This window comes from Vanessa cardui, chromosome Z (genome assembly GCF_905220365.1).
Source record: "Vanessa cardui chromosome Z, ilVanCard2.1, whole genome shotgun sequence".
NCBI lineage: Eukaryota > Metazoa > Arthropoda > Insecta > Lepidoptera > Nymphalidae > Vanessa > Vanessa cardui.
The window spans coordinates 3,637,039-3,658,156 of NC_061154.1; the positions used below are offsets into that span (position 1 = coordinate 3,637,039).

The window sequence follows — 21,118 nt, forward strand, 5'->3', positions numbered from 1 at the left end:
CTATGATATATTGCATAGATAGACAGATCGAAGAAGAGAGTATATTGTAGTGGATTATCTTTACAATTGTGTAGTTCTTAAATTATATCGGGTACAAGGTTCTTTCATTACATGACACATATGCTATCATTTAATATTAGTGTACTAGTTATCGCAAATATAGAAGCAAATTCCATCTCGCAAAGTACACTCATTCATAAAAGATTTTTTTTTATAAATAGTTACAAATTAACCACTATTGTTTTGTATTGCTTTTTATATAATACTTGATACAGTAATTTTATAAAAATTTGGCAAATATGAATTGCTATAAATTTATTGACACAACAACCATAAAAAAACATGCTAGTCAAAAATGGTTAATATTGTATATGGGCTAAAAAACCATTACACAAAGGTTCTCATGTAAAGTATCCAATTTCATATTGCAAACATACACATCTTTGTAATACGTACATACGTTCTTTTAATAGAGTTCATAATTGCACATGAAGATAAAGATAAAATCTCCGTTTCTAAGATTACAAGAGTTGCCAGTCATAGACAAAACGTAAATGTCTCAGTATCCATAGACAAACACTAGGAGATTTAATGCACAGATTGCAATAACTAATCAGTTAAAATGTCTTCATGTATTATTTTCCTTAAGGCGTAATATTTCCACCAGTTAGTAATGTTTTAAATTTAATTATTTTATGACTATTCAAAGACATCAATAAACAATGTCAAACCCTGTCCCATACAGTATACTCCATGTCCATCCAATGTCAAATCCACAGGTTAAAAAATTCACTGATACAATTTAAATTAAAATGTAAGACAAATAAAATTTACTAAGAATTGTATGAGCATGAGGCTCAAAGGGAAGTTATACAACCTTATTTTAGTGTAGTGCGTTTCATGTATTTTATTTTATAAACTGCATTGAGTGTACAGTCTACATGTACGTATTGAAGGATATTGAAAACACTGTGAACATTCCCATGAGCCTTAATACACAAGAAATACATCCAGTGATTAATAATAATTAGTAAAACAATATTGACAGTTTAAATTGACTTACTAAGATACACTTAAGAACAAATATAACCGAACTAGATTTTTTTGGTAACTTATTATTACTTTATCTATTTTTTTTATTATAAATTATCTAAATGATATATATAATAGCAGACTTAGGCCAAAATACTCGTATATATAAAAATTAAAATATCCATTTTTTTTGGTATAATATCAATGCATCAAGCAGTATTTTAAAAAAAATATATGTATACCTACCTAAACATGTCAAATAAAACGAAATTTTTGCTTAATACGTAATTTTGTCCGAAATTGTACTAAATGCAATATTTAAAACAAAAATGCAACATATTACAAAATATTGCACAAACAAAATATACAGATAAAAATACAAATAATTAAATCTAATATGTACCTATCTAAGTAATAACTTGGGAAATAAAAACGACAATATTTAGATTAACACCTATTTACCACAACGTCAAATGTATATGAAGTATATAAGAAAAATTGTAATATTTTAACATTATCTGAGATCGGCTTGAAGAGCCCTATATATAAGGGAATTTTGAAAATGTTCAGTGTTTGAAACTTAGACTAATCTGTTTTTACAGGACTGAGAAGCTATCTCATTCACACTTATAGAGCTGGAGTGCGGTCAGCGGACCCACCAGTAAATATGTCATGTGTATAATAATACATTTTCGAAATTTAAAATTTTCAAAAATCAATCCTAGGCATATTAATACATAACTGAACATTTTCAAAAATTGAATCTTATCAGAATATTAAAATTGAATACATGAATATATCCTTATGATAAATAGACACCAATTTAATAGTTAACACTTATTAGTTCTGTGCGTATTATAAAATCGCATAAAGTTTTATTTACTAGTTTATTGATATAAATGTTAGAGTCAGAAATCTTTCCAGTTTTAAACAGAGTCTGGCAACACTTGTCACAGACATTTTTTCAAGAAAGGCAACCTTTCCGAGAGAAATGGCACACTTTCAGAAATGAACCCATCCTATATTCTATAATCCTAGTTATGTAATTTTAACCGAAAAGAGTTCTGACTGTAACATAAGTATATAATTAAATATTTACGTACTATATGAAACCTGTTATATATTGACTATGGAATTGTGATATCGAATTAAATAATAAATATTGCATTGTTAAGATACTAGGAACATATATTTACATATCATATCAATATTCATATAAAATAAGCTAAGCTCATAAATGGGTGGCATACTTCGAGATCGAATCTCTTATATAGAAAGAATTTTATTAATTATAAATAATTCAGTGTTTCGCTTATTCTAATCTTAACAAGACCGTTGTCTGCAGATAAAGGGTACTATTCGTTTTTGGCGTCTAATTTAGTAAGTTTTTTTTTTTACAATTTTTTAGTAGTATAATAAATTTGAAAATAAAATCACTAGATTTCAGACTTATATATTATTGTTATGTTATAAAATGCCAATTAGACTAAAAAAAAATTAAATAAATAGTACTGGCATAGTATATGAAATTATACCTAAGCTGTGAATATGCTAACACTATAACAATTTTAGTAACAATAATTTTATAAAAAAAAGTATTGTGAGGATAAACTATAGTGTAACTAAATACATATTGTATTATGTATATTATTAATATAAATATTAAATTAATGAAGTGATATATTCTTAATTTTTTTATCGAGAATACGAGCGCCGAAATGAATCAAAACGAAAATATAAAACACAGTGATCATATTTCAGCTAAATATAACTTTTCGTGCAGTTTTGATACATTTTGGCACTACAGGGCTCAGTGACATATTAATCCACCAAAATGTAAAAAAATTAAATAAATTCCAGCATATTTTTTATATTTAATAATATTATTTACTAAGTACTTGGAATTTGAAGTAACTTCATATGGCATCTCATGAAGAATAATTAATTGCAAGCCATACAGATGCTGTGTTCTATACTGTACTTTTATTTAAAGTTTGTATAAGACCATTTACTATCGTAAGACTTTTTTATGAATTGATTATAAATTGTAAAATGTGCCAATTACCCAACTATTGAGCCGTCAGTACTTCCATTATATTGAAACATCGATAACTAACGACATTTATTTACGTATAATTAATTTTATTATGACAAATTGTGATTTAAGTTACATTTATAATAAATTAATATTTTAATTGTGTCTGATATGAAATTATTTAACAAACAACTCAATATAAACAAAATTTTTGTATAAAAAAAAAAATAACTTAAACATTGACTACGTACATTTAAGATGTTCCCTTGAAATCCTGTACATTTCAAATGGGTTCCGTATGTTTATACACTAGTTCTTGTGTACGGGCAACGGATGGGCCTCAGAATTGATGACGTATTTGTTGAGGTCGATGATGTACCTGTCCTCACTAAACAGAAGGTAGAGGTACTTGAGGGTTTCTGACATAAAGAAGGATTCCATCATGTCCCTTGGTATAGGCTTCTCGGATTTCACGTTCGCGAGGGATGTGTAACCGTTGGGTACTTTGGCGTATTTCTCGAAACCCTGAAAATTTTAAGATAAATTCGATTTAATAGAATTTTTAAGTAGGTTTCATTCTTCCAAATTTACTAGTATTAGAGCTAGCGCGCACTGGTGATTTTTGTCATGGTGACTGTTGTCACGCCCGTGAATATGTATGGAGTTGCGCGCATGTTACGCGTCGTGATGATTTTTTTTGGATTGGAAATTGTTCGACACTCGTTATTTTTCCGATGCGTTCGATTAACGCCCACGCGAGTGGGCCGCCGGTACGAGCGTTACGACCATCATTTTCCTTTTTGCCTTTACGTGATTAGACCCCTGAAGAACCGCCATACTGGTACAAATGACCAAATATTTTGTCATTATCATCTCCCGGTCTAATCGTCGATAGTTAAATACCATCACCAATCAATGCTAGAATGTGTGAATATTCTATCATTTATATAACGCTATTGTTTTATATAATAAAAATTAGATCAACATTATTTTCTGTATAGATTTTTTACATGGCTGTGAAATAGGCACTACATGAAGCAACACCTCCCTTCAAAAAAACCAATTCAGAATACCCACGTCCCCTGAACTTCCAAGATATTTCCCAACAACTTCCACAAAAACCATAAATGTGGCAATCTTTATAAAAAATGGATTTGTGCAATACCGGGTGGTTAAAAACTAACTAACAGTATAATTATATAGGATTCACACTGCTAATTAATAATGCTTAGTATTACGAATGAAATGAAAATTCCAAAGGATGGATCCTAATAAATCGTATAACATATTCTTATGAATTGTTGTGATCGTACCTATATCTAGAAAAGTAGCAGCCCGTAAATTTCCCACTGTTGGGTTAAGGCCTCCTCTCCTAATGAAGAGAGGGTTTGGAACATCCACCACGCTGTTCTAATGCGGGTTGGTGGAATGCACATGTGGCAGAATTTCTTTGAAATTAGACACATGCAGGTTTCCTCACGATGTTTTCCTTCACCGCCGAGCACGAGATGAATAATTCATTTATGCTTATTAAAATTTATAATTATTATAAACACAAATTAAGCACATATATATAGTACCATGGGTTTGAAACCGCAATCATCGGTTAAGATGCACGCGTTCTAACCACTGGGCAATCTCAGCTCAGTTATCAAGATGTATATCAAGAGAATTAAAAAAAAAAACAATACCTGATAGATCTGCCATCCCCAGTCCTGGTAGGTTGTGTTACCAGTTAACTGGTACATGTACCAGAGACTCTCGACAAATTCCGGCCGCAAGAGACTATGGGCATCCGCTGTCTTTGTGTACATATCGTCAGTTGCACTGACCTTAAAGTTAAAAAACGGGCGTTAAAAGAGGCTGTTATAAAAAAATATGATGGAGTCTTACCCAGCAACTAAGGATACCAAAATGCGTTTAATTAAATTGGAAACTAACTTCAAATAAATCTTATAGAAAGAGTTTTTATATATTGAATAAAATAAATCTTGGTTACATTTAATGGAATAAAAAGGACAATTTATGGATCACTTATGTTACCCGATAATTGGGCGTAAGTCTAGAAAATCTATTTAATAAAATAACGGATAAAAAGTGATGGAGCTAGATATATTTATTATATAAAGCTGCTCTGTATTAAACAAATAATTAATAAAATCAAGTGAGGAGCAAAAAGTTCTTAACCAATAAGGTAATTCGTTCAAACCAGGAATTTTGACAATGCGAAAAATAAATTGTGAATTATTGTAATCAGTGTATATTATGAGTTTAAAAATGGTTATTTACTAACGACAGTTGAAAATAATTGGCCGGGCTTATGATGAAGTCACTTTCTTGTAAACTTTGTTTTTCTACTATATGTACCACAGATTAAAATACAAAAAGTGACCTCACCGACCCCATTGCAGCGCCATATTGTCCAAGCGGCATTTTTCGCGCGTTATTTAAATATGGAACTTTTAATATGATATTTTTCGGCAAATATGTACTAGAAATAATAAAATCAACTGGGGTCCTTAACTTCTACTAAATAATATAAAATGGATTTTAAAAACCATTCCAATAGCCTATTGGAGTTAGTGCTTAATTTTTGATTTATTTATAACTTTTGAAATGTTGATCCAAACAAAAATCCAAGGCATAATCACCATGTTAAAGTGCGTTATCTCTGGTGCCAAGAAAGTAGGATGAGCTGCATATGTCAAGTAGCATGTATAGAGTAGTTCTTCAGCCATTGTCATGTGCCAACCGGGCAGGCCATTGGCATGACCCAGTGCCAGAGTTCCAGGTAAGAAGCACGTGAGATGATCCATTTTAGGATTGAATGCCTGAAATAATATATATCGGTAATTTCCATTATTACAGATCATATTTATTTTATTTGTTTATTTTATTTATTTATTGAATATCATTATACATGCTTTGTTTATACAGACAACGATGTAACAACCCCACTGGATTTATCTATTCAAATTAATATATACATATTCATAACATATTCTAAAATTATTGATAATGATAGATTGAGGAACTTAGTTTTTAACATAATCTTGACTTTATTATTGGTCGATGGCAGCTGATGTGCCAATCGGTAACCAATCAACGTTATTTAATGAATCTGACTTTGTATATAATTTCAGAAAAATTTACAATTCATATACAACATGAATCTTTTAGTGGAATTTCAATTTTCATTTCAAGTTATCATTTATATTTTTCAAAACATCTGTAATTTACTGTAACTCAATTTTTCATTTTGACAATTCCTTCCAAACCCCAAATAAAAATAATTATTATAATTGGGAATAGGAATTTCAAATTTCATTGATGTTTTGATGAGGACGGTCGTTTCTTTATAATTAATAACAATAAAATAAATATGAGACAACATCACATACATTACTCTGATTCCAATTTACAATGACTTGTGTTATGGATAAAATATTTAAAAAAAAAATAACACCGACTTCAAAGTGATCACTAAAAAAGTAATAAAATAATTTGATTTAAACACGTATTATTGAAATTGGCCGATCGTATGTAAATATTTCTACATTTTGTTTTTCACTCAAAATCGTCCGACTTGTCATACACATGTCAAATTACTATAAAGAATAAAGACTTAAAAGTAAACCAAAGCCCCCTTTTACTCTTACTAAATTTGTCAGCGTTGTCGCCGAGAAAATCAAAGAGTATGCCGGGTTCACGGTAATCACTGTCTTCGGTCAAATATCCATAAAAGAGAATTTGTGTTTCTATATAATATATATATTTGACCACTTGATTCTCTCATCATAATGTCAATTTTAAGTTTGCGTTGACAAAATATGCATATAAAGAAACTCACCTCTGATCCAGATGCCAGTTCGCCAATGAATAATCGTTTGTTTGGTGAAGACCGCTTTGCTAAATATTCTCTGACGCCTTCTATGGCGGTCACGTAGTCATCCAGTAAACTAAAAATTAAATGTTAAAACAAACTATTTTATATTGTCTTTTCAAATTATTTTTCATATACACTAACAATTTATTCGTTGAATAAATATTAGACACATAGAATCTTAATAGAATAACAATAATCTTCAAATAAATCATTTCTAGTATTGATCTGTCCTTTGCCTAAAATAATCAGTAGCGGATTTACCAATACATTTAGCGGGGCGGCAAATTTATCCCATTTTTTTATTTTAAAGAAATAAAAAATAAACTTATATTAATTATAATATACTAGCGACCCGCCCCAGCTTCGCACAATACTGATACCAAATATACTACTGAATTTCTTTATTAACGACATCACATTAGAAACCTCTAAAATTATCAGTGTTTATCTACTATATTGTTCACGTATTATATATACAAAAAAACATTCTCTTTAAATCACTCACTCATGCTATGCAGTGATAACAAATAGATGCAATATAAACAGTTTTCGATCCTTAGGAAACACAAAACGCTATCTGCCTGCGTGTTAAAACTGTAATATCTTCGAAAATATTCATTTAAATTACATGCTGTAAAGGGCCGTATTGATCTATATTGAATGCAAAATTTATTTAAGGTACTTAATTGGATAAGGATTAATGTTATATTGCTTAAAATCGCTTCGAAAATAAGCCATTTATTCTAGTAAATATAAAAGATAAAAAAAAAATTATTGTGGGTTATCTTTAAGAGATAGACATATACCATAGCGGAATTTTTGTAGCCATTTTTGAGGTGAGGTAGGGTTCAGTCAGCGTTTACAATGTAAGCGCAAAAAAATTATAAATTTACTACATCACATTAGAAACTTTTAAAATTATCAGTGTTACTTAACTATATTTTCCGAGTTTCATATATACAAAATCATTCTCTTTAAATGACCCTATCTATTAAAAAAAACCTCATCAAAATCCGTTGCATAGTTTTAAAGATTTAGGCACAGACAGGAAAAGATTTTTTGTACGATGTAGTAGTAAGAAATAGGTACAATGTACACAGTCTTCACTCATTAGGAAATACAAACCGCTATGTCCGTGCGTTTTAAAACTGTAATATCTTCGAAAATATTCATTTAAATTACATATGCTGCAAAGGACCGTATTGATCTATATTTAATGTACAATTTATTGAAAGTACCTAATTGGATAAGGATTAATGCTATATTGCTTAAAATCGCTTCGAAAATAAACCTTGTTTTCTCGTAAAAATAAAACATAAAAAAATGTTTATTGTGGGTTATCTTTAAGAGATAGACATATACCAACGCGGACTTTTTTGTAGACATTTTTGAGGTGTACAATTCTGTAGTACATTATTTTGATCTATCTAGTAGGGTTCAGCCAGCGTTTACAATGTAAGCGCAAAAAAATTAAAAAATTTACGACATTACATGAGAAACTTTTGAATTATCAGTGTTACTTAACAATATTGTCTATGTGTTACATATAAAAACCTTCCTCCCGAATCACTCTATCTATTAAAAAAACTGCATCAAAATCCGTTGCGTAGTTTTGATTGAAGATTAAAGCGTACAAAGGGACATAGGGACAGAAAAAGTGACTTTGTTTTATACTATGTAAAGATAAACATTATCCTTCAATCCGTATACTCGTCACTACATAATGGGTTGCAAAAATAATCTAGTAACTGACAGAAATAGGTTATTAGGTAGAAATAGGTAGAAATAGGTAATCGGTTACTAGTATGAACTAGGTGATAGTTCATAATCATACTAGTAATCGGAAAAACTCATATAATGAGGACGATAGAACACAAATCATAAAGTTGCAATTTCAGAATAAATGTAATTTGTAATTAATATGATTGTGAACTAAACTAACAGTAACAGTAACCAGTCAGAGGCGGACATTATTTAACAGCCTACTAGCGGCAAATTTGTAAATCCGATACTGAAAATAATATCTTCAGCTTGTATGCTTAAAATACTAACTCTTAATATGGCGCATAATAGACACGAGTCTTGGGTTAATTCTGATAAAATAAATTAATGTTTTCGTTGGTAACGAATGCACTTGAAACACGTATTTTAATTCTTGCTTTTGATATTGAAAACGTCAACAATGACGTATAAGTCTAAAAGCCACCCGAGTGCATACTCTGCATACCTTTGGGTTTCAGCTCAATGTACACTAAATGAGCTTGGAGTTAGAAACCTGAGAGCACTCTTTTTTGTGGTATAGGTTAGCCGACAAGCATATAGGCCACCTGATGGTATGTGGTCACCATCACCCATAGACAATGACGCTGTAAGAAATATTAACTATTCCTTACATCGTCAATGTGCCACCAACCTTGGGAACTAAGATGTTATGTCCCTTGTGCCTGTAGTTACACTGGCTTACACTTCAGTGCCTAGAGAATCCTACCACGGGTATACATTATAAGTAGATACTCTTCTTGTAGGTTCCCAAGTCGTATCGGTTCGGACTTGGTTCCACAAAGTATTTGTGCGAGGTAAAATATGTCTTGCCGATGTCCGAGAATGAGATTCAGCAGCCGGGATTTATCCAAGCATTACCATCGAAGAGTCGAGATGGCCCAGTGGTTAGAGCACGTCTTAACCGATGATTGCGGGTTCAAACTACTTCAAATCCAGGCAAACACCGCTGATTCATGTACTTAATTGGTCTTTATAATTCATCTCGTGCACAGCGGTGAAGGAAAACATCGTGAGGAAACATGCATGTCAAACTTCATAGAAATTCTGCCATGTGTATATTCTACGCATTGGAACAGCGTGGTGGGAATAAGTTCCAAATTTTCTCCTCAAAGGGAGAGGAGGCCTTTAGCCCAGCAGTGGGAATTTACAGGTTGTTCTTGTTGTTGTTGTTGTTATACTCACTAATTGATAGTCTTTCCGGTCTGCAGCCATTGTTTCAGGAGGTATTCGTAGTAGCTGTCCCCTCGGGCGCCGAGCGTGATCGTAGCGTGCGGTAGGAAGTGACCGGTGTTTGGATTTATGAATATCGGTACCAGACCGTGCTTCTTCGGTAACTGGTGAATTTTCTCTGATACCGCCGTTGCTGCATCCTGTATTAAAAACGTTTCAAGACTTAGTTAATAGTAGAGATTTTTCCACACACACACACACACACATTGTATTGTGAATTCAAAGATACCACTTATGAGTGTATAGTACGACACAACTTAGATGCAGCATCGGCAAAATTCGTAAAACCGATCACATCCGATTGAAGTACGCTATCCCAAATTATCAATATTTATTTCTTATGTGAATATGATCTTTACACAAACGTAATGCCTTATAATATCCTATGACTTAATATATTCGTCAATTTGACACGTCGATTTACATGCACTTGCTTTCTCAAGTTGAACTCACGCGATATCTATATCGACAAATAGCATCGTGTGGCGCGACAGAGCTTTTCTGTTGGTTGTATAAATCGGCAGTATTGAATTGCCGATGCTACATATAGGTTGTGTCGTACTATACATACTGTTGGAAAACAAACCTCTCCCTTTTTAAAAAGAGACGACTGTTTATCTCACACACAGTTAATCAATAATTATTGCAAGTAAAATAACAGTTATGAGGCTTAATTCGAAATGATTAGTTAAAATATTAAGCGCATAAAGAAATAAATCGTTTCAATTTCAATTTCGCTTTCATCCTGATACTCATAGTACGCACTTTGTTTTATTCAAGACACTCGCTCATTCGCTTTGACATATTGCTTTTGCATTTAAAAAAAATATTAATATTATTTATTAGACAACATCACATACATTACTGATCCCAATGTAAGTAGCTGAAGTACTTGTGTTATGGAAAATAGGAAAAAAAACGACAGTACCACAAACACCCAAACCCAATACAACACGAAAAACTATCAAACTTTTTCTCAATCGACTAGGCCGGGAATCGAACCCGGGACCTCAGATAGACCCTTAAAAACCGGTGCACACACTACTCGACCACGGAAGTCGTCAAATAAATAAAGCATAGCTTATTTTTAGGTAGATTATTGTAATTTTTGAAAGGAGTGTAGTAAAATCTGTCTGTACAATATAATGAGCTGTTTAGTATATTTAAAATTTCCTTAATATTAATGTTAGTCACAATGCATAAGGATCGATAAGCATTTTTTTATTAGCGTAATCAAATTTTACAGTTTTGTTATTTGGTGTTTTATTTCGCTTATATCAGCACGTATTAAAAATTATGAATAAATATATATTATGTAGGACATCGCATCTTAACCGATGATTGCGGGTTCAAGCCCAGTCAAGCACCAGTAATATAAATGTGCTTAATTTGTGTTTTTAATTCATCTCGCGCTCGGTGGTGAAGGAAAACATCGTGAAGAAACCTGCATGTCTAATTTCATAGAAATTCTGCCACATGTGTATTCCACCAACCCGCCAATTGGAACAGCGTGGTGGAAGATGTTCCCAACCTTCTCCTCAAAGGGAGGAGAGGCCTTAGCCCAGCAGTGGGAAATTTACAGGCTGTTGTTGTATTATTGTTGCTGTTATGTAGGACAGTAAAATAGAATATATGTAAGGTAACATACATCAAAACATATTGTATGTATTCTCCATACAAAAATATCAAACAACATTTAATTGGAGATGCGAAAGCATACGGTTTTCATTACGTGAAACCGATTTTCTATTTTATCTTCCATAAAAAATTGACAAGAAACGATAATTTGTACAGTTTTAAAGAATCTTCGCAGCGCATGCCAAACATTACTTAAACACAAATAATATAATTATATAAACATTAAATCTTAGCAAAAAATATACTGAGAGACAAAACAATGCAAGTCAATAAGGAAATGCGTCATCAAATAATATTTTTACGTAAGCTAATACAATACTATGTACTAATATTTTGCGACATTTTTAAAACATACCAGTCAGTATTTCATTCAAGTAGACATAAAAATACATTACTCAGCCATTTTTTAATGTATTACTTTCGCAATTGCAATCATAGAAAATTATCAAATGAATAAGCAATTATTATATTCGCCGTGGCTATTTATAAAAGGTTAATAACATCGCACAACCTCATAATAATCGCTAGCATTAAGACAACGCAACATCATAATGATTTGGGCACTTAAAACAATTTACAAATATAATAAATATTTAATTATAGTACAACACAACTCAGATGTAGCATCGGCTAAATTCGTAAAACCGATCACATCCGAATTGAGTACGTTATCCCAAATTATCAATATCAATATAACTTGTAATATCATATGACCGAATATATTCGTCAATTAGACACGACGATTTACACGCACTTGCTTTCTGACGCGTGAATCTATAGCGACGAATAGCGTCGAATGGCGCGATAGGGCGCTATTTCTATTGGTCGTGAAAATCGGCTGTAATCGGTTTTATTTTCATTTCATTGCATTTTCCGATGCTACATCTAATTTGTGTCTTACTATAAATATATATGTTATATATATATTTTACCTCAAACATTGGATTGTTGGTGGCCCTGGAGAGCTCTCGGAATTCCAACTGAACGGTGGTAACCTCAGCGGTGGTACTGTAATGCGACCACTCGGGTGCGTGTGCCGTTCGAGTGCCGAGGTTAACATCCGAATACGGAATTCCAGATGGTGATGAAAAAGCAGCCATTAAGCGTTCACCGAGATCTTTCTGTAATGTAACATATATTCAAAAACAATTGAACAATTGTAAAACATTCTTATAAAGCTTTGGAACAAAACTACCATTTGATTCATGATAGAAATTTAAATATCGATTAGAAAAAAACAACTATTATTACTACTAAGGTATTCTATCTTCGATACTGATACTGATACAGATTTCGGATGGAGAAATAACACTAGGATTTAGGGGCTGTGAAATGAGTTTTTTTTGTTCAATCTTGTTATTTATGTTACCGTAAAATTACAAAATTCGTTAGATTACAATCTGACTCGTCAGATACTCACAGCTTTATCGAGGAATAGTGTATCTTCCGTGAAATGATAGTTAGTTAGCAGAGCGCCGAGAACTCTGATTGTCACCTCGAAGAAATTTACATCTTTGTTCTTAGTGAATATCAATTCGTTTTTTATCCATTGCTTGCCTTCCTCGAACTCTGAAATTAAGTAGAATATTAGAGACAAGTTTCCAGAATATTCGACAATACTGCTCAACTGCAGGTTGCTTACAGATATGGCAGAGTTTCATGCAGGTTTCCTTACGTTCTTCTTCTTCATAACATAAATCGTTACATAGTAAAAAACGAATTTGCTTATCGCTGTCTGTCCCTATGTATGATTTGGTTTTTAATACAACGGAATGGATTTTGATGCAGTTTTTTTGTTTAAAGTGTGTGTCTGTGTGTGTGTGTGTGTGTGTGTGTGTGTGTGTGTGTGTGTGCGTGCGTGTGCGTGCGCGTGTGTGTGTGTGTGTGTGTGTGCGACGCCTTGCTTTATATAATTGTACGTGTTCGAGGTCGATCGAGAGCGCAAATTTATTATAAACTAAAGTTTATACTGTGAACCAACAGACTAATATGGGCACGAAGATAAGTCTATGACAAATGTAGACACACTACTCCATCTGATACTCTCTACCTAATATTTACTCTCAAATAGAGATTAGGCTCATGATGACGCCACGGGAGTGACATACTGACAGCTTTCTGAATCCTATAGACTAGTTGAATTTGTAGCAATTTTACTTAGTGGTAGGGCTTTGTGCAAGCCCGTCTGGGTAGATACCACCTACTCATTAGATATTCTACCGATAAACAACAGTTATTGGTATTGTTGTGATCCAGTTTGAAGGGTTAGTGAGCCAGTGTAACTACAGGCACAAGAGAAATAACATATTAGTTCCCAAGGTTGGTGGCTCATTGACGATGTAAGAAATAGTTAATATTTCTTACAGCGTCAATGTCTATGAGTAATGGTTACCACTTACCATCAGTTGGCCCATGTACATGATCGTCCGGCAACCTATTCCATAAAAAAGACGTAATTAATGATCCATACATACCTTCATTACATCCCATAATATATGCCGTATCGAGGCTGTCGACAATGGTAAGTCCGAGCGAGAACCAATCGTACGCCATTCCAGAGACCGGCTTCAAGTTATCGTGACCCCAGGCGTGCTCCTTGTAGCCCCTCCATGCGTGCTTGAAGGATTCAACCACGGCGAATTGGCGAGCGTTACCCGGACCTGGAACCAGGGATCACTTAACAAATGCGCTCCAAAAATAAATCAAAAGCAAATATTTTTCTACCTATGTGTAACAAAAATCAAAATATACTTTATTCAAGTGGGCTTTTACAAGCACTTTTGAATCGTCATTTAACAATTAAGTGAAGCTACCACCGGTTCGGAAAGCAGATTCTACCGAGAAGAAACGGCAAGAAACACAGTAGTTACTCTTTTTCAACATTTAAAAAAAAATACATTCATGTGAGTTAATACAATTATTTAAATTAATATATCCTGCCTGGAAGTCAACAGTTATTAATTTTTTTATTATCAAACGCCTGCGGAAACTAGTGTTTTAAAAATTGTTAAAAAATATATATTAATGTATTGACTACTAAACTTAGTAAAGTAAGGAAAAGTACAGAAGGACTTTGATTTGGTTTGATCTAATAATCAGCTGATATACAGGTACAGGTAAGTACGGAAGTGTCCTAAGTGTAATTAAGTATATTACCTGAAAATACGGGCCTTTCATTTACTTCAATGTCGTATACGACCTTTTTCACTTGATCCAAATTACTCGCTGTCTCTTTGACTTGTGACACATTTTTCAAGGTGTCCTGAAACCACGTTATTTAACAATATAATAAGTAAACAGTTTCACAAAACTCTAAACAATATTATATACATTGGAATCTTTTGTTACAATGAAGCGTTCATTCATCTTATATTTCACCGCCGAGCACGATTAATAAATTAATAAGGTAAAGGCTGTACCCATAGCCAAAGTCAAAATTATAAATAAGAATTTTATTTATAAAATAAAATATTCTATTCGTTGCGCTTACTTGTTGATAGATTAAGTAAAAAAAAATACTTTTTTGTAAAATAAACCATCTGAACTTAGAAGAAAATCAGCGAAATCATATATAAAAATTAATTCAGATATTTAAGTACGAGTAGTATAAAAAAAGTATATCACATGTGCCCCCATTGGTTCGTATTCGATTTATCACTATTGAAATATTCAGAGTACTCGAATTAGAGGCAATTTTAGTTTGAAACTGCACTAGAATATTAACACAGTTCATCGAGTATAATTAACATCGAAATGCATTCCCATTCATCATTTAATTTTAAAAGTACACTTGAGCTTATAAGACGTATAAAACAAAACAATAATCAATAGAACTCGCGTTAGAGGCAATTATACCGCCGTCGCCAAATACTAAGTCCATAAGCGCTGCCTTCGTGAAATTTCAGTACATATATAGAACGAAATTTGATCGGAAATTATCGCTTTTCATATAGCCATCAATATTTAAAAATCAAAATAGTATGATTTATAGAGCCCGGTGAATTAATCGTGATGATAGTAAGAGATGCTTATATGACCCGAGTCGTAGTTTTCAAAAATTGCTATTCAACAAAAAGCTGGTCAAAAACCTCCATCGTTTTTAAGTTATCATCTGTATTAATATTATAAATGTGAAAGTAATTCTGTCTGTCCGTTTGTATCACGACTAAAACACTGAACCGAATTTGATGAAATTTAGTATGAAGCAAACTTGAACTCCAAGATAGGACAGAGGCTACTTTTTTGCCCAACTGGTCGTGACCACGAACAATATAAAGCGCAGGGAAGCCGCGGGCGACTACTAGTATTGAATAAGTAAGATAAAAAAAAGCCAAACATATTGGGGTATTGCATGATTCGATTATTTTTTTTTATTTTGATATTATCTATTTATTTCCTATTATACTCCTTTTTACGGCTAAGTCCTAGAATTCAAGTAATTCAAGATAATAAATTTATTAACAAAACAAAGATTAGTTAGTATTCTTAAATCCAGTATTAACGGTAACGATTCTAAGCCTTATTCTTATGAATTGTAAAAAATAAAGCGATTAATGAGAAAACACGTCAGTTAAAGTGATAATACAGAGTTTCGAAGTTAGAATTATCAAATATCATTTTGATAAACAATAGTAAATATGGCGATTATGTCTATGCTGGTGATTTGATATCAATCCGTAACCAATATTTGATATCAACAGCTGCTACGCTTTAATCGTAAGAGCACCACAGCTAGTACACAGTAGAACAGAAAAAAAAGAATCGGAAAGGCAAAAATGCACGCATAATTTAAAAATAGAATATTTTGAAATTTTTTTACAGCTATGTCATAATTTTGTTGATAGTTGTCTTTAGTTTTTATCTGTGGCAAAATGCACAGATTATATCGCCAATGTCACGTGCGAAATATGATTATTCTATGTGAATATGATTTCGACAAATCGATTTTCAACTGACCGTGTATGGAATTAATATTACAGCGATAACGTCTGCCCGACGACGACGGCGGCGACAGTTGCCATCAGAACGACAATTAACTTATATGACAAAATGATATACTCACAGAATATTGAATATCATTTGATTAGCAAATTTAGCATTTAGCATGATATTTTTTAAGTTTATTTTCTGTGTAAGATTAGCAGATCTCGAATTTCAATATCCATTTATTTATTTCATTTTTTAAATGGTGTTAATTCTTTGACCAAGCTCGCTTGGGTGTAAAACACAGTTCAGAATTTCTAACGCCAAACAGTAATGCTTTCGGTTTGAAATTTTATTTAACTAATTATATATTTTTTAAAGTATCATAAACATTTTAAGTAATACATCTACACCTAGATGACGGGAACTGCATCGTTATAAGCAAGACACAAAACTAACGCAGTTGTTGATAACTAAAATATACCTATTCCGAGAATATTACATTAACGCTACCAACAAAGAAGATGTAACGGAAATCTTATCTAAACTAGCAATCACCGTTATAATTAAACAAATGTCATTTAACATTAAACCTTATTCTGAGTAGCAATAAGTTTAATATTACATGATTAAATCCTGAGTGAGAAAATATAAGAATAATTTACGAAACTCGTCACTTGCTGCACGACTCATGATGCGAATACTCAGAGAGCGCTATACGATTGAAAATAATTTTGTCATATCATTTCGGCAAATATTTTTATTACTAGTCTTCTTAGTTTACAGATTTACGATGGTTTTCATACCATTGCAATGTTAATCATTGATCAGATGATGATCGAAAATTTATTTAACCTAAAATATTTTGATCTATGTTGATATCCAAATAATCTGAAAACTTTTGCCGTCAATTAAGTGTGAAATCGGAAGTCATGTAATCGTGTAATTTGCGAAAAAAATTACAAATCATTTTTTATTTTCAGTAATTGTACGTACATTTGTTTTCTTACTCAATGTGGTTTAATTACAATTGCTATAAAAAACCTACAAAAACCTGTGTTTAATTTTGAGATTTGGCAATATGAGTTTCATTTTTTCTTTATGAACGAGGAGTGCACCATTTTTTTTTACGCTAGAAAACCTCGTAAGATTCGTATGCCGTTACGGTAAACGTTATGTCGTTTACTTAATTTATGACGTCATGTTTCCGCTCTCCGCTATTGCGCTTTTATTCATTTATGCAGGACCGAATTTAGAAACCTGGAGTCTAGAACGTAATACTGGCCAAATGAGGCAACAAAGAACTCACTCCTTTAATTTTATAATTAAAAAATAAAACTGTAAATGGCATGACGTTTTGATGAGATCATGGCTTGACAATTATATTTTTTACATTATTAATACGCACGTGACATTGGCGAAATAATCTGTGCCCTCTTGGCACAAAGAAAAGCCATTAAAAAAAAATATATTATTAAAACGGAAGATGTAAATAAGATCTTTCTGTTGTTTTACAAATTATAAAAAAAAAAAAAACATATTTACCTGTTCAAGTTTCCTTTTTATCTTGTTCACATCTGAGGATGGTTTCGGTAAACAAAGTATCACTACTAATGTTACTAATACAGTGAAGAACACATAAATCAAAGACCTTTGCAGCCGAGAGAGCTGGTTCCATCTCTGTAAAAATAAATCAAGTTATTATAAAAAGCATAACAGATCCATCAACCTGACAGAAGAGACTTCGTGAATCATAGTTGTTAGACGTAAAAACATTAAAAAAAAAATAATAACCGTTCAAAATATAGTTTTTTATCAAAGTTTTAATATGACAAAACTAATTATAATTATTGTTTTTTTTTTTTAATTATAATAATATTACTTTTAATATTAAACTGACGAATATTTACAAAGAAGGTTGATACTAATATAATATTACACACCATTGGGTATCCGATACAACCCATACTGTTAGACGTTACTAGTACAATAAGGAGTTGGAATTGTACAACTGCAAAGACATATTTCATACGTCATGGCTATTTATTAAAAATTCATTTAGTTACTGCAATTTATTATGACCATGCCTTTGTATGTATCGTAAACTGTACTATACTATTTATTATTTAAATTTGGGGTAAATTAGCAATATTATTTAGGGTATGACCTAATTACTACTTATTAGATATAAGAAATATTCATAATGGATATACTTTTGTTTCTCTAGTTACACTAACTCGAAAACTGATTCAATATAAATAAATCAGCTGTTATACTATTATTTGTTTTTAAGAAAAGATATTTTTTCCTTTGTATACACAAAGTAAATAAAATATAGATTGTCCTGAATGTAGTGTGGTCGACCCCATATCAGTTTGTACTAGAGCACCATGTTATTTAATATTGACAAGAATACTAAGTTACTTGTACTCTAATGTATAATTTTTGGACTGTAGCTGGTCTTTTTAGAATTAAAAATGTATTTAAGCTGTAGATACTTTAACATAACATGTTATTAAGTTATTTAGAAACAATTTGTAGACTTTTGTAGATACAACAAATGCAAACTGTGACTATAATTAACATTTTATGGTTATTTTTAAATAAAAATCAAAAGATCAAACCAACAGTCATAAGTCTACTACTGTCATAAGTTTTTCTTCAAACTCGCATTCAATCATTTTTACCGAGTCCTTTACAAATCTTGATACCATGACATCTGTTATCTTTTTTGCACATTTCTCAAATTAGTGGCATCCATAAGTTGATAGATATATAAAAAAATTAAACACTATTTTTTTTGCATATGATAGTTTTTGAAGAAATGCTTCTTTAGATAAGATAAAATGTTAATCTTTAATTTAAATACTTCATATTACATCATATAATATTTAAGTGAGCCATTTCAATACCAACAGCTTAATCTTCTGTGTGTGTGTATGATGCGTAATATAATAATTGCATAAAATATTAAAAATTAAATTTTCTTGTAGTACATTACTCACCCTTATAATCTTTCTATGTGATATTGATTGATCTAAGTTTTCATCTGAGTCGCTATCGTTCCATGTATCTAGTTTATTAGATTTAAATATTGTTGGTATTGTTGGACCGCTGAGGTCAATTTTAGTGTCTCGTTGCAAATTCATATTGTTTTTAATTTCTTACTTTATGATAGATATTTCCATGATAGTTACTGAAAATTAATAGAATTTTTGAATTTCTTCTTAAAATAAGTGTCGATCTTAATTAAAAATTTTATTCATAAAATAATAATAGTGTAATAAAATTAAAACAAAAAACATGCTTATAAGTATTAATGCTAGGTCCTTAATAATCTCGTCTGGTAATAAAAGATCCTAAGAAATATTCAAATTTCTCTAAAAAATAAATGTAATAAATGTTACATAATAATAAGTTCGTGTTTTAATTTATAAAAATATTTTCTATGCCCGAATTAGCTAGATCTTTGTCAACACATATTAAAAATTACACTACGGAAATTCAAATATAGTTCATTAACCTAGTACGAAAACTAAAGGTTATATCTATCAAAAAAATATGATACTGAAATAAACTTACGGTAACACTAGTCAGCTTCGTTATATTTTTTGAGATTATTAACTTTACACCAAAATATATATCCTTCCACGTCTACAATAAGAAAAGTGCATCTTATGTTTTGCAAATATTTCACTTATTTGTATATAGAGGCAAAAATTTTAATGACTATTGTAATTCACTGTCGCTTTATCATTAAGATATTTGTATTGTTATACAGTTAAACTAAGCATACACTTACATTTCGTTAAAAATATAAGTAAATCACAGAGGGTCGAAGAATGTATGGAATTTTCAGTAGCGGTCAAAGAGAATTTATTGATGATAGCGCCTAGCGCTAGCGGTCCCACATCAGTTTTCTATAGATTATACACAGATATATACATAAATAAATAAATGAATTTCTGAGTTTTTTTTTGTAAATTAAAAAACCTGCCTTTTATAATTTTTTTGGTGATTGCGAATATTTAGTACAAAAAAATAAATTCTATTTATAATTTCAACAAGCTTTAGCAAACAGCTTTAGCTTAAGTATAAATAAAAAAGTAAAATAATTATTTTTATTTATTTTTGCATTTCCATTAAATTACATCATTTACAACATGTGTATCTACGTAATATTTAAAGTTATAACTATGATTGTCACAAACTTTTTTACTTGTTATGACTTATTAAGTAGCAACACTACAATAATCAAAAATATAATCTACTAATCATTTGCAGCGAAAATAATTATTTAATAAAAACGTGAATAATATTATAACTTCCAACGAAGCGTTTTACTTATTATACTATTTTAAATCTGATACAAGTAAATTACATACATAATTTGTGTTATGAACTGATATGAACCGACAAAATACTAATAAGTAATAGTGGTAAAGGTTTAATATACAAATAAACTACTCGATAATAGATGGCGCTTGTTAGTATTTTAATAATTCATGTAAAATCTATTCACTTATAGATGGAGCTCCTGTTCATATTCATTCATAATATAATTATCTATTGTGTCTAATCTCAATTTAAAA

At 31.2% G+C, this 21,118-nt stretch overlaps 1 protein-coding gene across 1 annotated transcript; it reads right to left on the reverse strand.

Moving 5' to 3' along the window:
• Positions 1 to 3,315: 3,315 nt before the first annotated feature.
• On the reverse strand, positions 3,316 to 20,453 carry LOC124543252 (endoplasmic reticulum mannosyl-oligosaccharide 1,2-alpha-mannosidase). The gene is made up of 12 exons (XM_047121405.1): positions 20,109 to 20,453; positions 19,532 to 19,722; positions 18,072 to 18,206; positions 14,760 to 14,865; positions 14,078 to 14,263; positions 13,024 to 13,172; positions 12,536 to 12,724; positions 9,918 to 10,105; positions 6,918 to 7,026; positions 5,719 to 5,898; positions 4,759 to 4,899; positions 3,316 to 3,592 (listed from the first exon to the last, which is right to left on the reverse strand). Exons 2-12 carry the CDS (start codon positions 19,673 to 19,675, stop codon positions 3,377 to 3,379), a joined length of 1,743 nt encoding a protein of 580 aa, XP_046977361.1. The 5' UTR covers positions 19,676 to 19,722; positions 20,109 to 20,453; the 3' UTR covers positions 3,316 to 3,376.
• Between the last annotated feature and the right edge of the window lie 665 nt (positions 20,454 to 21,118).

Bases quoted from the DNA above. Each gene is read 5' to 3' on its own strand.
- LOC124543252 (XM_047121405.1), bottom strand. From the start codon at position 19,675: ATGAATTTGCAACGAGACACTAAAATTGACCTCAGCGGTCCAACAATA. The intron at 4,900-5,718 runs GTGATTATGCCT...TTTAACTTTAAG, and splicing joins AGATAACGCACTTTAACATG to GTCAGTGCAACTGACGATAT. The intron at 3,593-4,758 runs GTATTGTTTTTT...TAAAATTTTCAG, and splicing joins GGGGATGGCAGATCTATCAG to GGTTTCGAGAAATACGCCAA.